The sequence below is a fragment of the Notolabrus celidotus genome, chromosome 21, assembly GCF_009762535.1.
Source record: "Notolabrus celidotus isolate fNotCel1 chromosome 21, fNotCel1.pri, whole genome shotgun sequence".
NCBI classification, from domain to species: domain Eukaryota; kingdom Metazoa; phylum Chordata; class Actinopteri; order Labriformes; family Labridae; genus Notolabrus; species Notolabrus celidotus.
Genome location: NC_048292.1, coordinates 22041668 through 22060648, shown reverse-complemented (window position 1 = coordinate 22060648; position 18981 = coordinate 22041668). Strand labels below are relative to the sequence as shown.

The 18981-nt window shown below is 39.1% G+C and overlaps 2 protein-coding genes and 1 non-coding gene across 3 annotated transcripts; 2 read left to right on the top strand and 1 right to left on the bottom strand.

The window, feature by feature from the left end:
- Positions 1-1362: 1362 nt before the first annotated feature.
- On the bottom strand, positions 1363-12775 carry glt8d2 (glycosyltransferase 8 domain containing 2). Its single transcript, XM_034673742.1, has 10 exons — positions 12087-12775; positions 9016-9059; positions 6434-6526; positions 5923-6124; positions 4320-4437; positions 4145-4229; positions 2979-3091; positions 2607-2773; positions 2402-2514; positions 1363-1853 (listed from the first exon to the last, which is right to left on the bottom strand). Exons 2-10 carry the CDS (start codon positions 9032-9034, stop codon positions 1675-1677), a joined length of 1089 nt encoding a protein of 362 aa, XP_034529633.1. The 5' UTR covers positions 9035-9059; positions 12087-12775; the 3' UTR covers positions 1363-1674.
- Positions 12776-13112: 337 nt separating this feature from the next.
- ankrd16 (ankyrin repeat domain 16) lies at positions 13113-18661 on the top strand. Its single transcript, XM_034674026.1, has 7 exons — positions 13113-13587; positions 15013-15233; positions 15408-15450; positions 15898-16006; positions 16091-16252; positions 16401-16479; positions 18360-18661. The coding sequence occupies exons 1-7, from the start codon at positions 13253-13255 to the stop codon at positions 18521-18523; spliced, it is 1113 nt and encodes a 370-aa protein (XP_034529917.1). The 5' UTR covers positions 13113-13252; the 3' UTR covers positions 18524-18661.
- trnay-gua lies at positions 13698-13785 on the top strand. The gene is given in 2 exon segments: positions 13698-13734; positions 13750-13785. It is a non-coding gene; the product is annotated as a tRNA-Tyr (tRNA).
- Positions 18662-18981: the final 320 nt, after the last annotated feature.

The window sequence follows — 18981 nt, the reverse complement described above, 5'->3', positions numbered from 1 at the left end:
GACTCAAAAAGAAAATGATTGTCCAAAGTCAAAGCATCAACAAAAACAATATTCAAATCCACAGAAACCACTGTCTCTGTAGCTTGTTGAAACACAACAACACAACAGCTGATTTGAATATAAGTAATGCCTCTGACTTGGCAAATAGCCAATCACGCTTAAGAATTTCAGGGTGGCCACAGGGGTGGCCAATCAGTTTTCAGAGGTGGCCGTGACCACCCCTGGCCACCCACTGGCTTCGCCACTGGTTCATCTGCACTCTGGCTTTAGCACATGTATTTATGTCTTTAATAATACTTTTATACTTTTATTTGTACAGATAGTATTTTATTTAGAATTTTAGATTTAGATTTAGGTTTCTATATTTATGACCCTTACTGTGTTGTTGTTGTTGAGTACCCGTGTTCCAATCACCACATCAAATTGCTCACTTGGCAATAAAGCTTTCTTAAATCTTGAATGTTGAATGTTGAATATGCATTATTATTATCTATGAAAAATAACCAAAAGGCAAAATAGGTAAAAATGGAGGAATAGATTTACTTCAACGAAGAAAAGCAGCAAACTTGAATCATCAATCATAAACAACTCTGCTCGAACGTAAAAAAAGACTACTCAAGTTCATTTTAATGGCTTTAAATTAAATATTTCCCAACTATAAATTAATTTGGATGTAACTGTTAAATAAATGTTTCAAAATCAATCTAAGAATTCAGTTATTGTAAATATGTTCATCCTTTTCTGATGCATGCCATCAGTTTGTTTGTAATATTCTAGGAATAGAAAATTTGATACACAAAGGAAATAGCTACACTCCCTCAAGGTCTTTGAGGTCCACTGGTCAGCAACTTCTTGTGGTCTCTAAGACCAGGCTGAAAACCAGGGGTGGCCGTGCCTTCTCGGCAGTGGCCCCCATCTCGTTTTTCCTGTATGTCGCGTATATACAGTGAAAATTGACAATAAAAACCTTTGAATCTTGAATCTTTTTTAAATATGCTATATAAATAAATTGGATTGAAACTCTGAAATGCATACTTTCTATTTCATTTAATTACATTTTACTTAATTTAAAACTAAATGAAATACATACTTTGGGAGGAAAATGGTCCTTGGGGAATATTTTATATTTTAAACCAGATTTCACAACATTTGATCCAACAGCTGTCGAGATATTTCTGCAAAAATATGAATGTAAACCTCTAGGAGGAAAATATAAGAAGTCATTGTGTTGTATATTCAGTTATATCTTTGTGATTGTTTACAACCATTCAGAGTCAAACAAACAAACCGGGCATATTGCTTTATTTATTAATTATTGATTTATTTATTCTAATTCACTTTTTTTACAGTTCATAAAATTTGCCTAAAGCTTTTTGAAGCTTTTACCATTTTTCTTTTTACAAAACTCAATCTTTGGATAATTTAAACATAAAAAGATGAGAAAATGTAAAAACCAGGTTCTTAAATGTATCTCAGGTTAGCACATGAACATATTTCTCTCAGTTTATAAAAACAGAAATGTCTAACTACTATTCAGAATTTCTTTACTTTGTCTTTGAACACATCTCTACATCTCTCCATCTCTTCTTTCATCACTTTCCTATTTCACCTTCCGCCAATGATCGGCTCAGCTCTCCGCTCCCCTGTCGCTCACACATGGTACGCTCCGCACCCTCAGCTATCACTCTCGGGTCGTTCCAAGGAGAACTTTCCGGAGGGGTCAGGGATGTACCATTTCTCCCACAGCTCTAAATGCACCGCGGGGTAGCTCCAGGGTTTGAACGGGCCATTCCAGTGCAGCAGCCGGGCCTCCTGCAGGTAGTTTTCTGAATAGCGGGCGTCCGGACTCCAGCCTGCACAGACAGGGAAAACACTTTGACTGTGACCTTCAGGTGGCACTACATTAGCTTATGCATCTCTATGTGTTAAAGTAGAAGACTATAGTTTTATGTCTTGCCCCTGTTCTCTTCATCAAACTCCGGCTTGAAACTAACTTCTTCATTAACAACAGAACATAATTTCGGAAACTACGACTGTTTACGTGACGTCAAACCAGATTGAACTGAGGAGGGACACGGTCATCACATTTGATAGCTTGCGGCCAGAGACACTGCTGGTGTTTCAAAACAAAGAGAGATCCTGTTAACTGGTGACTTTTAGCTAAATGGGCCTGTGGTTGTCGTAGGTTTTCATTAAAACATTGCTTCCATTGCCAAGATTCTTCAGTAGAAGCTACCTCCTTTACATGTACAGGACAAAATCAAGAGTTAAGACGCACCAACAGCTGTCGTAGCCCATGCATGACTTCATTTAAAGCAACATGAAAATGTCTGTTGCCCAGTTATCATCCTACAGACTTGCACTGTGATCCTTTTAACGGGAGCATGAGCTCTGGTCTTACCCAGGTGTCTGACGTGCCACATCGGGTCAAGTGTCGTGTATTTGTCATGAAACACTATGAGCATGGGTGGAGTAGCCACGCCTCCCGCCATGGCGCTGCTGTAGATGTTCTGCCTGATGGTGAGGATGAGGAAGGAGAAAGAAGTCATAGAAATGTATATTTATGTTGCAGCCTCCATGAAATGCAGCTTCTATAAACTGAGTACCTGAAATTCTCCTCCATCCATTTCTCAAGCTGTTTGGTGATCTTCTGTTTCTTCCATTCGTCGACATCCGCCACGAACACTCCCGGGTTGAAGGAGCAGTCTCTGGGGTGGATGCCCAGATCTCTAACTGTCTTTTTCCTGTAGTCCAGGAAGCCCATGTACGTCGTCTACAGGGAGAGCTCAGAGAGGAAGATGCCATATTTCAACAACCAAAGCAGAGTTTCAAGATTTCTGACAGGTCGACTAAAAAACAACTTTTCAGAAACATAATGAAGTTCACAAAACATGGCATAGTAGATGCTGTAAATGCAGTTCATGTGTCTTAAGAGTTTGTTTATAACAAAAAGAAATAAGACAGGTATAAAAATCCACCTGCATGCCGATGCTTCGCACCATCTCATGTGTGGAGGGAAGGTCGCAGTCTGTGGCGAAGGCAGCAGCGTGACCCGGCTTCAGTTTGGTGCTGAACAGCTCCCCGATGTTGGCTGAAAAGCATGCTTTATTTATTTATTCATTTATTTATTTATTTATTTATTTATAGAGCACCTTTCATACAAATCAAATGCAATTCAAAGTGCTTTACAGCAACTGAAAACAAGAAAGAAGCAGAATTAAAATAATGGCAAGACATATTAAAAACAAAAATGGATTTAAAATAGAGACTAATGCACACCATCAACAATAACATATGTGTAATCAAAATAAGTTAAAGCATCAAATTAACATTAAGAATATAAATAGTTTAAATGAATAAATAAAAAAAGGGTAAGGATAAGAGTTAAAAAATAAAATTAAGGCTAAAAACACGAATAAAACTGAGTAGATATATTAAAATAAATAAATAAATAAATAAAAGTCAAATAAACCGTAAAATTTAATAAAATAACACAGCAACATTCAAACCAATATAAAAGTAAAAGTAAGTAATAAAATTGTTAAGCCTTACATAAAAGCCAGACTGAATAAATATGTTTTTTATTTTATGTTTAAAAGTCTCAATATCTCCATCAGCTCCTCTCAAATCCTCTGGCACATTGTCTCGGAGCATTTTATGTACAAAACTATGGACTGTATGAAACAGCCACCAGCACACTCAGTGGCGTCAACCACTGGTTTCTGAGGAGGCGTAAAGAACTAGCAGAAATCCCGGGTGCTGAGAGATGAAGCAAATGTTAGAGTGAAAAAATGCTACCTCGAGTGTCCACTTGAGGCTGGCTACATTTTTGGATTAATACTAATCAATTTTGGGGGATGAATAGAGTATATCTTATCTTATCTTTATCATATTATTGTGTAGTTTCCACCTGTCAGTATTTTTTGTGGCTAACAGATACAGGTTTTCACGTACAGATTGTGTCGCACATCTCTTTGCTTCTGCTCCGTGTACAATCAAATCAGGGATCAATACAGACGGATTCTCTACACTGCCATAATATTCATCCTTTGAATGACCATCATTCTTTGCTCCTTCTTTCCAACAAAAGTGATCCTAAACTTATTTTACAGACACATAGCACAAGAACTTTTCCCACGCTCACCCTGCACAATGACGTCATCATCTAAGTATATCACCCTCTTGTGGTTGATGTCGAGGAGAGGTAAGTAGTAGCGCACAAAGTTGAGCTGCAAGAGAAAATACAAAAGTTATTATGTCTCCACACTGTAGACAGAGCTGCTTCTCTGCAGGTGAATGAAATGAAGGTCAGGACTCACCGGATGCAGCAGGTCAGGTCGGGAGGAATCAGGCTTCACTTTTCCTTTGAGTACCATGGGGTTAAACTCCACGATCTTATATTTTATGCCTTTCAGTTTAGACTTCTCTATGTACTGCCTGCAAAGAAAGTGTAGTTGGGTTAATGAACATGAGAGTAATTTGAATAAGATAAACTAAAGCAAACAAACACAGAAGCCCCCTCAGTCAAACTGATGATTTCAGGGTTTTCTCTGTTTTCCTATCAGCCAGTATTTTAACACATCCAGCAAACATTTAAGTGCCTTAATGTTGGAAAGCCAGACTCGAGTCCATAACATGACAATTAAAACCAACTACCAACATGCACTTTGAGCTTCTGAGGTGATGTGCATTTGTTTCCAGTGAATGACATTTTCACTGCACACAATCTCGAAGCTCAACTCAACTTTATTTATATAGCAAAATAACAGAGAGACAGAAAACAACAGCAATGCTAAAATTCTAAAAGGCATTATTATAAATAAAATATTTAAAAATAAAATAGTGTAAATAACGATCAGATGAATACAAGAAATAAATAGATAAATAAAAAAATAATTAAATACGATAAATAAATGTTAAAGTAAAGATTATAATAATAATGCAGTCCAGGGCTAAAAATAAATTACTCCAAATTAAAAGCTAGATTAAAAAGGTAAGTCTTAAGTTTACTCTTAAAAACACCCAGCGTATCAGATAGCGTCTTATGACCCTGATGTTCCCTTTCCAGATCTGTTTGCAAAATAAACACCATAATTTCAGGGTGCATTACACCATTACACCGTCTGTGCATCTGTTTGTGGTGAGTCTCAGTTTCACTGTAAATCATCAACTCTTTGCTGCATCCATCCATCCATCCATCCATCCATCCATCCATCCATCTTCCTCCGCTTATCCGGGTCAGGGTCATGGGGGCAGAAGTCTCAGCAGGGAAGCCCAGACACTCCTCTCCCCAGCCACTTCCACCATCTCTTCTGGGAGGATACTGAGGCGTTCCTAGGCCAGCTGAGAGATATAATCTCGCCAGCGTGTCCTGGGTCTTCCCCATGGCCTTCTCCCAGACGGACAAGCCCGAAACACCTCCCAAGGGAGATGTCTGGAAGGCATCCTGACCAGATGCCTGAACCACCTCATCTGGCACCTCATCTGGAGGAGCAGCGGCTCTACTTTGAGCCTCTCCCGGATGTCTGGGCTCCTGACCCTATCTCTAAGGCCGAGTCCAGACACCCTGCAGAGAAAGCTCAATTCGGCTGCTTGTATTTACGATCTTGTTCTTTCGGTCACTACCCACAGCTCGTGACCATAGGTGAGGGTTGGAACGTAGACTGACCGGTAAATCGGGAGTTTTGCCTTCTGGCTCAGCTCTCTTTTCACCATGACAGACCGGTACAGCGTATGCATCACTGCAGACGCTGGCCCGATCCGTCTGTCTATCTCGCGCTCCCTCTTCCCCTCACTCATGAACAGGACCCTGAGATACTCCTCCACCTGGGGGCAAAGACTCTCCTCCAAAAACAAAAACTTCACAAACACAGCAGAACTGTTCACCTGTGAGCTTCGTCTTAATGGAAATAAGACACCCACCTCGTCATCTTCACAGCATCACGGAGAGTGACGATGTAGAAGAACACATTGGCATCTGTGTTGCTTTTGACGCTGTTGATGGTCGCCATGCTAGCACCCATACGCTCCTCGGATGCACAAACGATGATGGGGACGACGCTATCCGCCTCCGACTCTCTTACTGCTGAGACATGTGCCGCATTTCCGAGGCTCTTCCAGCGATCTGAGAGGAGTCAGAGGAGAGGGTGAGGGAAGATGATATTTTTATTTTAGATTTAAAGATATAAAAGTTATAAAACGGAATCTGTGCTGCCAAGAAAGTAGACTAATATACAAGAGTGAGAACACAATGACTGACAGACACTGTTTTTGATCTGACAATATCCAACTTAATCTCACACACTGGACCATTAATCTGCTCTGTTTTGATTAGATATAACCTGTGTGTGTGTCTCTCTCTGTGTCTGTGTGTGTGTGTGTGTGTGTGTGTGTGTGTGTGTGTGTGTGTGTGTGTGTGTGTGTGTGTGTGTACCTGAGAGTCTGGGTCTCGTTGAAGCTCTGAGGAAAGTACTGTGCAGGAGTAAACACACCATCAAGACCAGCAGCACCAGGAGGACCCGGTTTACTGAAACACAGAGAGAGGACGGACTGTCAGGGTTTGAACATGCTCCTCTGTCTCTTCCTGATCTTGTCTCCCTTTTTCACCATTATTTAATCTAAAACTGTAAAATAAAACAAATACAACCCAATAACTCTATCACAGGTCCATGGAGCACACAGCGATGTCTTCATATTTTTTGTTTCGTACCACCAACAGTCCAAGACTCAAATAAATTCAGTTAACAATGACATCAAACTGCAGCTGCTTGGAGATTAACTTTTGGTCTTTTCTGGATAAAACACTTCTTGTTTGCTTTCTTTCGTGCTAAGAGGGTAAATGCTGCACATTTCTTCATGTTGAGTTTGGATGCTGGAGCATGCAGTTTATTAGCTTAGCTTAGCATAGTTCAGGTTAGCGTACAGCCTAGAATCAGAGGGAAGAACAGGAGTTTCATAAAGTCTATATTCTCACACGCTCATACAGACGGCAGTGAAATGACTGTCACAATGTGGTGCAATAAGCAAACACTGAAGCATTAAATCTAAAACACACAAAGGAAAAAATACATGAATATTCAATACATTTTATTTTCTTATATGTCAAAAATTAACCACACCTGGGAATGTAATAAACTTTAAAAATGTGATTTTCTGAGTATGAAATGATTCAATTATTTTAAAAATGCATAATACATTTATTATCATTTTTATAACTAGTTTTCTTATCGTTAATTATAATAACAATCATACAAATATTTTAATATTTTGTTATACTGTTGTATTCTTTTTTCAACATTTAAAAACATGCATTAATACTTTAAAAGCAAATACCATACAGTTTAACACCAGCATGTATTTATTTATTCATTCATTCACTCATTTATTTATTACATATGTATTTATGTCATGAGTTGATGTTTAGTTTAGGTTTTTTTAATTAATTAATCAACTAATTTATTCAGTCATTCATTTGTTTATCTGTTTAACCTTTTTATTTATTTGTCTATCTATTTATACATGTATTTATGTATTTATGTATTTATTTATTTTAATGAATGACTCCACTCATATTGGTTTTAAACATGAGTGGATTTATTCATTTATTTTTTTGGATTAGGTCTTTATTTTCAAATGGAGGATTAGGGCAAAGTGAGACATTATTTTTTATCTCAAGAATAAAGTCTAAACATTAGGAGATTAGAGTCGCACAAGGAAAAAGTCTTTAATTTACAAGAATAAAGCCATACATTTATGAGAATAAAGTTGTAATTAAAGGCTATGCTTAAATTATTTGTAAAATTACATAAAGGGGGGTAACTGAGGAGCAGCCAACCATCTGCATTAAAATGAGGAACATCATCATCTTTATGAAGTTCCCTTTCCTCTTCAAAATAACTTTATAACCTGATTCGGTGAGGGTAAAAACAACCCTGACCTGAGGATACATGGGCTCCTCTCGACCTCTGGAGGTGTGCTGAGGTTTCTAGGACAAAGACGTGTCCTCTGTGGACTGTACTTGTTTGTCCAGAAGATCACACAGATGCTGGATTGGGAACTTGATTTGATTTCTTCCTTCTTTCTTATTGCTGCATACTTACAAAACTTATAACAAGAAATATGACATGTTGAACTGCTTTAAGCAAGAATAGGACGTTAAACTGTTCCATAAAAGATGTGCAATCAACAAGGTTTAATGTTGTAAGCATTACGTTAAGCAGTAAGCTTTCTGCAGAGATCAGCAGAAATGCATGTTGTGTTTTGGATCTCAGGTTCTCTCCAGCAGCTGTGTTTCAGGCAGAGAAGTTAGAAACAAGGATCAAAGACTCATCTGCTCTCAGTTACGGGCCACTTTCAGCATTTTTGTCTGATCTCTCAGGTGCCATAGCTAATTCAGCACAGATTACCTGGGCGGCAGCTTCACACTGAAGGTATCAGGATGTGCATTATTTACTCTTTCAGACAGGTTTTAATCATTCTTCACCTCCTGAGTTCAAACATTTTTAAAAACTCAACTTTTAGCATCACATTTGTTTTATTATTCCATATTTAACTCGTGCATATTTCTCTGTGGAGTCAACGTTCCTCTGCACAGAGTATTCTGCGTTTATTTAACACTGCTGAGTGGAATCCCGCACTTTCACTCCTTACAGCCCGTCATCTGGCTCCCTCATCACGCCCTCCCCCCACACACACTCATACTCATACACACACACACACACACACACACACACACACACACACACACACACACACACACACACATGGTGCATGTGCATGGGGACTGAATGCTTTCCTGCAGAGACATATGGAGCTGCTTTTACGACACCAGTAGAACTTCACTTTTCCCCGCAGCTTAACTCAAAGTGAGTGTTGTAACTAAAATAAGCTGATGCTGTTCATGTTCAGAGCAGAGGACATGTTGAACACTTCTTCTTCTTCATCTGCTTTAATTTTATATCCCCTTGAGAGCAAAGGTCAGTCATTATATTTGTATTTCACTTTATTTTGACTTACTTTTTCTCAGGAGAGCCATATCTCATGTTTGCTTCCAGCGACATCTGCAAAAACACCCACACACAAGGAGAAAGAGAGAGAGGGAGGGAGAGCTGTTTAGTCACTAAAAGAAGCTGACTTAAGAAAAATAATAACAACAAATGACTCCATAATGATGTGAAGGATCTGGCTGTTCCTTCAGAGGAGTATTAACACTTGCAAACTGGCAATACAGACTCAAACTCATACAGAATAAAAAAGTCTTCCACATTTATTACGGATGACTACAATATTAACATTCATCCACTTTGGCAATCAATCCCTGATACCGACAGGCAACGTTAGACTTTGTGAGAAGAAGGATAAAGGAGATGTCAGACGTAGCAGTTAAAACAAGTCAGTGGATTTGGAGGAGAAGAGATGAAGACAGCTAAGGGAACAGAGTAATGATGGGCATGAAAATGGAGGAAGGGAAGGTAGAGCGTACATCCTAAAGAGGCAGGGGAGAGCTCTAGCCCAAACAGGCTTCTCACCCTGGCTCTGCCCTCCAGTCCTCTTTCTTTCATCTCTCTACAGACTACTTTTGTTTTTCTCTCTTTTACCTAATGGAAATGGGAGAGTAATGTGAGTAGAGCGCACAGATTAACCCAACCCAGTCCAAATGGGCTTCTCACTCTGGTTTGCCTTCCCTGTGTCTTTCTACAATCTCTCTTCAAACTCTTAACTCTATCTTCTCTGCGTTCTCACTTATGATAACGAGGGAGTAGGGGTAGAAGAGCGTACAGCCTGCACAGCCTAATCCGACAGGAGCGAGCTCTTGCCTAAAAAGGCTTCTTATTCTGCCCTCCTGTCCTCTTTCCTCATCTCTCTAAAGGACTTCTCTCTTTGATTTCTCTCTTTTTTCTTTGCTCATTTCTCTTATAAAAATGGGGGATCAGGTTGAGGAAGAGCGTGCAGTCTATGCAGTCTGACCTGGTGTGGCTTCACTCTAGACTAACGGGCTTCTCACCCTGGCTCTGCCTTCCTGTCCTTTTTCTAACATCTCTCTGCATACTCCTTAGGGTTTCTCTCTCTACTATTTTCCCTTATGAACATGGAAAAGTAAGGGGGAGGTAGAGCGTACAGCTTAATCCAGCGTGGGTGAGCTTTAGCCCTTCAGTCTTCCCTGTTTCTTTTTATCACCTCTCTCCAAACTCTTCTATTTTCCTTCTCTTCTCTTTGCTCTGTTCCTCATGAGGGGAGGTAGAGCGTACAGCTTGATCTGACCTGGCTGAGTTCTACCCCAAACAAGCTTCATGCTTTCCCTGTCCACTTTGTAACATATCTACAGACTCTTCTCTCTGTGTTCTCTATTTTTTCTTTGCTTACATCCCTTATAAAAAATGGGGGAGTATTGGGAGGTAGAGCGTAACCAAGAAGGGGTGATATCTCGCTTTGGATCTGCCTTCCCTTTTCTCCTCCACCGTGACAAAACAAACACACAAACAAATAAATTAACTCCATATACTGCATACTTTGCATGTTCTGACATTCATGACATCCGTCCGTTGAGTCCTGACCTGCTACAAAATCCCTCAGACTCAAGGCCAGCAGACACTGGACGACACATGTGGCTGTGTTTGGTCCAAGATCTTTCCACCATTTCCTTTTCTCTCTTGAGCCAGGACCTCGCAAGGACTCTCTTTGCCTTTCAGCCATTTAACATTTATACAACAGCAGACATAAAAACGCTTACGCAACTGAGTGACTAAAAGCAAGTAGAATCAGATTTGTCTCAGTTATCTCTTGAGGCGTGTCACTGAAGTCTTTACTAATGTGTTGGGTGTCCACTCACTTTAATTTGCTCATTATTCAAAGCAACACTTCCTTTTTATGTTTTGGTCCTAACTCAGAAATCTGCAGACCTTTAACTTCAGCACTTAGCTGAAATAAAACAGGACTTCAGTTTGTGTGGTGCATTTGTTTCTGGTTTGTTTGTCACTGTTTAGAGCAGCCGTAAAACATCTGGAGTAAATTAGCAGCAGATACACTCCTTTTCAGGAGGCAGGGCAGCCTGACAGTGAGTCTGGCAGGCATTCGAACAATCTGTAATACACTCAAGAATCACTAAATCACTGTTTACTGTCTTCGGATGTCACATCCTTGGTGTCAGAGCATTACGACCAGTGTGTTTGCAGATTTATTCCATCAGATACAAACTCTTGTGTGATTTCATGACAGATGTTTGTTTTACTTTTGTCAAGAACATGATAATTAATTTTTAAAAATCATTAAAGGATTAAGCCACCTCAACATCTGGATTATGCTGCAACCAGTTATGAGCCAGACAACTTTTTCCTCATAAAGTGTGCATGCAACTGTGTGTGTGTGTGTGTGTGTGTGTGTGTGTGTGTGTGTGTGTGTGTGTGTGTGTGTGTGTGCATGTGTTCCCAAGCCGAGTGTGGTGTATGGGGGTTGGGGGTACAAACTGAACCACATGAAGTCATCACACTGCAAAAAATTCCTAGACGGCATTATGAAGAAAACTTTTAAAAGACTGAGATAAAATCAAGAAGAAGAAATGCTGTGTGTTAGTTGTATTTACATTCAATGATATCAAATTGTTTTTTTTTATTCTAAAGAGTAAACGCTTAAAACAGGTGAAATGAGGGAAATGTAACTTTCATTGTGAGCAACAGAGTCAAAAATCTGATAAGCCGCATAAATCCCCACCCTAAACTCCAGAGTAGTGCTGCTGTGCACTGAAACATAAAAACAATGACATGCATGATGCAGTTGCAGATCTTTACTTGTTTTCAGAGTAAAAAGACAAATGTTAAAACGACGTATTTTTTTCAGTGTAGCAGGACAAAAAGTTCTGAAGTCCAACATTAAATCAGGCTGAATTAATGCCACAGCACAGTTACAGGCATGTTTCATAACATAACATGTTTCATAACATACTATTAACACATAAGAGCAAAATTACAACATTTATGTAAACATGCATTCCAGGAGAAAGACTTAAAGAAAGGAGGGAGGTGTGTCTCTAACACTCATTGAAACTGCTGCACAATTTAAAGGTAATTATAAAAAGGTTGAAATGTACTTACAAAAGAAAGAAGGTGTTAATTGTGGTCAGTCTCATTCCTGATCGTCATGGTCCATGTTGTAAAACCTCTCAGGACTGAGGCTCACCCTCTCCAATAATCCCCCTTTTCCCTCCTCTCTCCCACCACCTTTTTTCCTCCTCCTTCCCTCCAGATGTGACACATCTTGTCCACCAGCGCGGTGATGCCTCGCTGTCATTTAGCCTCCGGCCTGGTTGGCTGACTTCATGGTCTCACGGAATCACTGCAAAGATCCTGATCTATTCATCTCTGCTGTGCGAGCAGAATCCGGCTCAGTCTGTCAATTTAAGACACAGCCAGAAAAAGAAGAACAAAGATGTTCTACCCTTGAAATTAACCATGACAAACTACTTTAATGTAAATGTTCAAATACGAGTATATCGTTTAAGAGCTCATTATTATTATTGCAAAGTGCACATTATTCAAAAGGGTGTTATTTGAAAGAAATAAACGATTACAAGCAGTTTTGTGCTTTTTTCGCGGGATGAGGAGCAATTTTCAAAAACTACATTTCCCACATTGCCCGTGTGATCGCTCTTTCAGGTAGGACAACTAAAGACTTTCCCTGCCTTGACAGGTCGGTTCTCAACTATTTTTACGGTTAAATAAAATACCATTAACTAAAGTTATATCTGTTATATTGGTTTAGAAAGTGTTTGATGATATTCAATAATAGTTTAGTTAATTAAAAACGAATTCAAATTAGTATGTTTTAAAAACAAACCTTATGAATTTATCTTAATATGACAAAAAATATTACAATAAATAAAATAAATAAATAATATCATATTCAAAGTCATCACGATAGGTAGACCACCAAGTAAATGATTTTAAATCCCCATTTACTTTTCAAATGATTATTATTATTATTCGGTATATTTCTAGATAAAATAAAACAAGTAAAATAAAATAAATATAATAATAACAATAATATGCAGGTAATAATTTGTGTAATCTTGTGTTGCTTCATGGTTGGAGAGCTCGTTCCAGTGAAAGGTTTTGGTTGGCCATTTAATTTAGCTCCTCTGCTAAGTAAACAGGTGAACACTTCTCTCCAGCGTGGCTTCTAGCAGCTATCCTTATTTATTCCCTTATTTTCTTTGGTAAGTAACTTTGTGTACCTACAGCAGCCTCTATCCTCCACCAACATGGACGAGAGCACTTTAAAACAGCTCGTGAAGCTCACTCAGGAGGGACACTTAAGCCTCCTGCAGAAACAGATCCCATTAGACTCCACGGAGGCTCAGACCGTCTGCAGCACACACTTCGGCCGGTCTGGAGACACCTTGCTGCACTACGCTGCCAGACTGGGACACCTGGATGTTGTGGAGTTCCTCATAGAGAGGGTGGGCATGGATGTGGAGGTGTACAACAACGACTACAAGAGGCCGCTGCATGAAGCTGCGTCCATGAGCCACCGTGAGTGTGTGTGCTACCTGCTGCGACAAGGAGCCCAGGTGGACTGTCTGAAGAAGGCTGACTGGTAAGAGAGAGAGCGCCTATATAAACATACATTTAATCAATGAGAATTAATCACATATAGCGCCCTCTTTTGGCTATAAAAAGGTACTGTATCACCGCATTGCACAGCTCCCTTCGATAGCTCAGTTGGTAGAGCGGAGGACTGTAGTGGCATAATGCTGAAATCCTTAGGTCGCTGGTTCGAATCCGGCTCGAAGGAGCACCTTTTTCATTTCCAAAATATTTTATGGCAACTAAAACCCGATGAAAGTGTACGATATTAAATAATTTTATAAACCTGGATTAAAGAGATGACCAAAAAGTCTGTCAATGGACGTATACCCGGTTTTATGCCTCTGTGTTTACACCATGGTTTACACTGAATTCAGAGATAAGATTTAGTTTTTCTCAAAGATAAACACTTCATGCTGAAAAAAATGTTAACAGAAATCGTATTTATATTAGGTATATTTTTAGTTTTTTAATTTAGATTTAGTATAGTTATATATTTTACCATTATGCAGAATTTGTGTTTATATATTATTTCCCACCCACTCCATCCATCCATCTACAAAAAAGTTTTTCCTTACACTTGGGCAAAAAGAAAACAATTCAAACCTCACTCCTTATTGTTCCTGTGCAAGTTAAAAGTTAAATATTGGACACATTTCATGTCTAGGTTGGACAATAATTACATTGAGAAAATAATGTAATTTCATAATTATTCAATTAAAAATGTATTTCAAAAAACTTTAAAAGAAATCATGAAAACAAAAAAAAATGTTAATTTGTTTGAAAAACATAACTTTGTTTAGATTTATAAAAAATGTCTTGGAAATTCATAAAAAAAAACAATTTAGTTAATTTATTTAAAACAATGTTAATTTATTACAAAAACGTTTTGCTTATTTATCAAAAAACTTTTTGTTAATTTTTTTGAAATGATTGTAGTTTTTCTTTTTTCATTTTTGCAGATATTTCTGAATAAAGTGCTAAATAATCATTATGTTTGAACTGTATGTCTATTTTATATTTTATCTTTAACAAATCAACAGATATATTCATTAGTTAGTAGACAGATGCTTGATAATTTATTTTTTATAATTTTGACTTTAAAGAAAATGTCAAAACTCTCTTATCCAGCTTCCCAGATGTGAGTTTTTTTGTCTCTCCCTCCTGCGTAACAGTGAACAGAATATTACTTAATGTTTCTAAAAATATTACGACCAGATAACTGACTAAATAATCAGTTATTAAAATAGCTGACATTATTTTTAAAAGGAAAATAATCAACAATTGCTGCCCTGTTTTAAATAAATGTAACTATATTTCTTAGATCTTTTTTCCTAGGACAAAAATCTAATACCACATTGTATTAGTTTATAAACTTATGAATGCTAATATTTCATTTTGAAAGTCGGTGTCAGCGTTGCTTCTCTTCTCTCAGGACTCCCCTGATGATGGCATGCACTCGAAGGAACCTGGACGTGATCCAGGAGCTGTTGCATCACGGCGCCGACCCGTTACTGAGGAACAAAGATGGCTGGAACTCCTTTCACATCGCCTGCAGGGAGGGGGATCCTTCAGTCATACAGCACCTGCTGCTGATCGCATCTGACGTATGGAGGACGGAGAGCAAGACGCGGCGGACGCCTCTGCACACTGCAGGTAAAGAGTCCTCGTTTTAAAGTGAGGCTTCTCCTGATACAGAAAATGCAACATTTATCTCCCTGGACGCTCTGAGTGATTTTCTTTTGTTGTTTCAGTTAGTCAGTGATCACAGGAGGACAAGAGCTTTCTGAGTTTATTGTCAGATTATAACTATAACTGTTTTTTCACCAGCGATGCACGGCTGCGAGGAGGTCGTTCAGATCTTACTTGAGAGGTAGGTGAAAATTTGAGTCATGAAAAAAATCTAACAAGGTTTGAACAGTGAAAATGTTAAAGTCAGCACTAAAAACACTCACAGTCCTTTAAAGCTGTTACAGTATTTATGTCCATTAGAGGGCAGTGTTAACTAGATCAAACACAACGTCAACATATCAATGTGTATGTTTTTATGATCACTTTGTTAACAATGTGTTGTTTTATGCAACAATTTCAGAAAAGTAAAAGGATTTTGGGGGTTCATGTTTTTTGTCTCGTGACGATTGATTAAAAAATAAAAGGTGGTTTAATCGCAAAGTCAGTCATCAAACTTTTGCGTCATAGGTTTACTTGAGATGATGATTTAGTTTTCACCCCTCCACACCCTCACCTTTCTCCATAATCTGCACTTTTAACTTGATGATGATGACACAGAACTTCACCTGACTTTCGCTCTTTCTTTCAGATGTAGCTTCTCCCCAGACAGTCGTGACAGCTGTGGCGTCACTCCTTTTATGGATGCCGTCAGGAGTGGACACATTTCTGTGGCCAGGCTGCTCATAGAGAAGCACCAGGTAGGAAAGAGCATTCAGCAAGTTATGCAGAAGCTCACATATTTTTGTTTAGGTACTGTAACGTGTCACCTGTTTGGTCTGCAGGCGTCTCCAACAGCAGCTGACACACTCGGGGCTCAGCCTCTGCATCAGGCTGCTGTTACGGGCCAGGAGGAGGCGCTGCGGTTCCTGGTGCGGGACCTTAATGTAGATGTGAATCAGAGGGCGACTAACATCCAGCTCACAGCTCTGCATTACACTGCGAAGGTGAGAGCGGTGATCCCAGTAAATATCAGAGAAATGAAGCTTAAAGTAATGCAGACACAGCTGAAATTGTTTCCTAAAGTAACTGATGAATTGTTGAAACTGTCACCCGTGAATAAACTCTTCTCATTTCAACCTGTTTATTTCACAGGAGGGTCAAACGTCTACGATAAACACGCTGCTGGATTTGGGGGCAGATCTTCACATTCGAGACAGCAAGGGACGAACAGGTGAGCAATGTGTTACAGTTTTAGAGTTCAGCTGCAGTGAAAGATTTCTTTCCTCTCCAACAATAATATTAACAAAATATGCCAATGAAAGTAAGAAAAATGTACTAATTGAAAGAAGAATGATGTATTAATTCATGAAACTTGGCAAGAAAATTCTGCTTGCTCCAGAGGCAGATTTATTTCACCCGTTAGCAGCTCCAGTCTTGTTTTAGGCTCGTAGTATCTTGAAGCAAGATGTTTATCTGGACCTGTATTAAGTCTAATTCAGGGGTGTCAAACTAATTTCAGTTCAGGGGCCACATACAGCCCAGTGGGCCGGACCAGTAAAATCATAACATAATAATCTATGAATAATGAAAACTCAAAAGGTTTCCCTTTATTTAAAAAAAGTTACAAGTACATTCTGTAAATGTCCAAGTTTAATGAACTGTTGTATTTTTTGTCATGATGAGTGGGGCCAAATATTATATTTGTTAAGCACTGAAACCTGCTGCCAACACACCAAACACACAACACACATTCACCTGACAGAGTGAAATGAAAAACAGATAGGTTATGATAATGAAAAGAAGGTAAACTTGACTATTGTGGACCCCTCATCTCCAGCGTGAACATTTTGCTTGCTGGACAGTGTTGTATGGAAGGGTATAGTGCTAGTAGTGACGGAGCGCACCTGTGACGCATGCACATGTATGGTAAGCAGGAGCACAATATGTGGCTCCTTTCAAGATTGTGGATCCACCGCTCCTGCTGTGACAAGTTTACATATACGTAAACTTTTGTGCTAAATGGATTATGAAGTGCTCTAAAAAGTCTTTATGAATTTCAACCGGATTATGCAAACAGCAAGTATTCTATTTCCTCACTTTGAGGAAAACAAGTCCCAGAGTGCCTTTCAGGTTTGCTCTTTCAGCAGATTTATGCGACCCCAGAGGATCAATTTGAATTAGCAGTTACTTTTATTGAAAAATTGCAGTTAAGGTCTTCTATGTAATTTATTCTCTTTGCAGAGTCATCTCGCGGGCCAAATTGGAGCCTCTGGCGTGCTGATTTTGGCCTGCGGGCCATATGTTTGACTCCCCTGGTCTAATTGATCATTTTTTTTACTAGAATAAGAAGAAAAACATATTTTTGGTTTGGAGTTTTTGCAGTGTTAATGTGTAAATATCATGATGAACTTACTTTTATGGATGCATTTTCACCTGAGGATTACTCCGAAGCCATTACTGTCTGTTTCACAGCGACTGGCTGAAGCAGTTTACTGGAGAGCTTCCAAAACTTTTTGTACCTGTCATTTAGAAGCTGAAATATGTCCCAATGTTACAAATAAAAGATCTTCTCTTAAGTAGAAAAAGTTCATGTGCTACTATCAACCCTCAGAGACAATGGTTGTAGTCGTGTGAAAGGTTTTTAATTTTCCACCTGACAAGCTAATTGACTTTTAAATGTTTGAGGCTCTGTGTTGATAGTTTGTGCAACTGAAAAGCTTACAGTCAGCTGCTCAGAAGATTTTCTATTTAAGAGCTGAACTGTCATTAAAAAGTTATTTCTTGATGTGGATGAGGAAAAAGCCCTGCAGCACTTTAAATCGCTCTCAGTTTGAGCCCTCAGCCACTAAACCACATGAATATAACAAAAGACTGACCGAATAACTACAGGCTGTGAAATGCTGCATCATGTGTCTTTTATGCATGGAGCAGATTAAGAGTAGCATGATCAGAAATGAGGAGCCAGATAAGACACTGTCAGAAATTGAAGCTATTGGCTGTCTGAGAAGTAGGGCAACCTGAAGGTATTAAGGTTCAGTATTCTCCTAAAGCGTGCAGCAGCACCAGCAGCGTACTCACTCACCATCTCTCTCTCTCCTCTGCTCCTTTCAGCTCTTCATATGGCCTCCATCGGGCAGCACGCAGACACAGCCAGGACGCTCCTGCAGCTCGGACTCAGAGACTCCGAGGACTCGTCTGGCACCAGAGCACGACAGTTTGCCCGGAAACCAGATGTAGTGCGTGTGTTTGAGTGTGGCCTAGCAGACACATCGTAAATTTGATCACAGTGAAACAGAGCGCCGGTGATCGATTAATCCTGTGAAAGAGAGAAAGTATGTTGTTGTGCAGTGTTTTTATCAGTGACAAAATGTAGATGCTCTAAACTTAAATAAAAGTGAGCCTCCAAAACTTTTTAGTTTTTTAGTACATTTTTTTTTTATGCAGCACTTTAAAAGCACAGCTATAGTCTTTCATGATTCTTCATCACAGATTTCACCTTGATGACATTACATTGTAAAAACCTTGTTTGGGGAAAAGTATGCACTGAGGTTCAGACATGATCAGGCACGCCAAAGATAAGCTCTCCTGCCTGTGAAGGAGTTTGTCTGCCCGTATTGACCCCAGGCTGCAGCAGTCACTGTGACGTCAGACACAAATTAAAGCCTTAAACATCAGCTCTGATTATTCTGTATTTATTCTGGCAGCCCGATGTGTATTTCTTTTGGATTCATGC

Excerpts from the sequence above, each read along its gene's own strand:
- glt8d2 (XM_034673742.1), bottom strand. Across the intron at positions 4,438-5,922 it reads GATGCTGTGAAGATGACGAG|GCAGTACATAGAGAAGTCTA; the intron begins GTGGGTGTCTTA and ends CTTTCTTTGCAG. Across the intron at positions 2,774-2,978 it reads TGCGAAGCATCGGCATGCAG|ACGACGTACATGGGCTTCCT; the intron begins GTGGATTTTTAT and ends CTCTCCCTGTAG.
- ankrd16 (XM_034674026.1), top strand. The coding sequence starts at position 13,253 with ATGGACGAGAGCACTTTAAAACAGCTCGTGAAGCTCACTCAGGAGGGA. Across the intron at positions 15,234-15,407 it reads GACGCCTCTGCACACTGCAG|CGATGCACGGCTGCGAGGAG; the intron begins GTAAAGAGTCCT and ends TTTTTTCACCAG. Across the intron at positions 16,253-16,400 it reads CTCTGCATTACACTGCGAAG|GAGGGTCAAACGTCTACGAT; the intron begins GTGAGAGCGGTG and ends TTTATTTCACAG.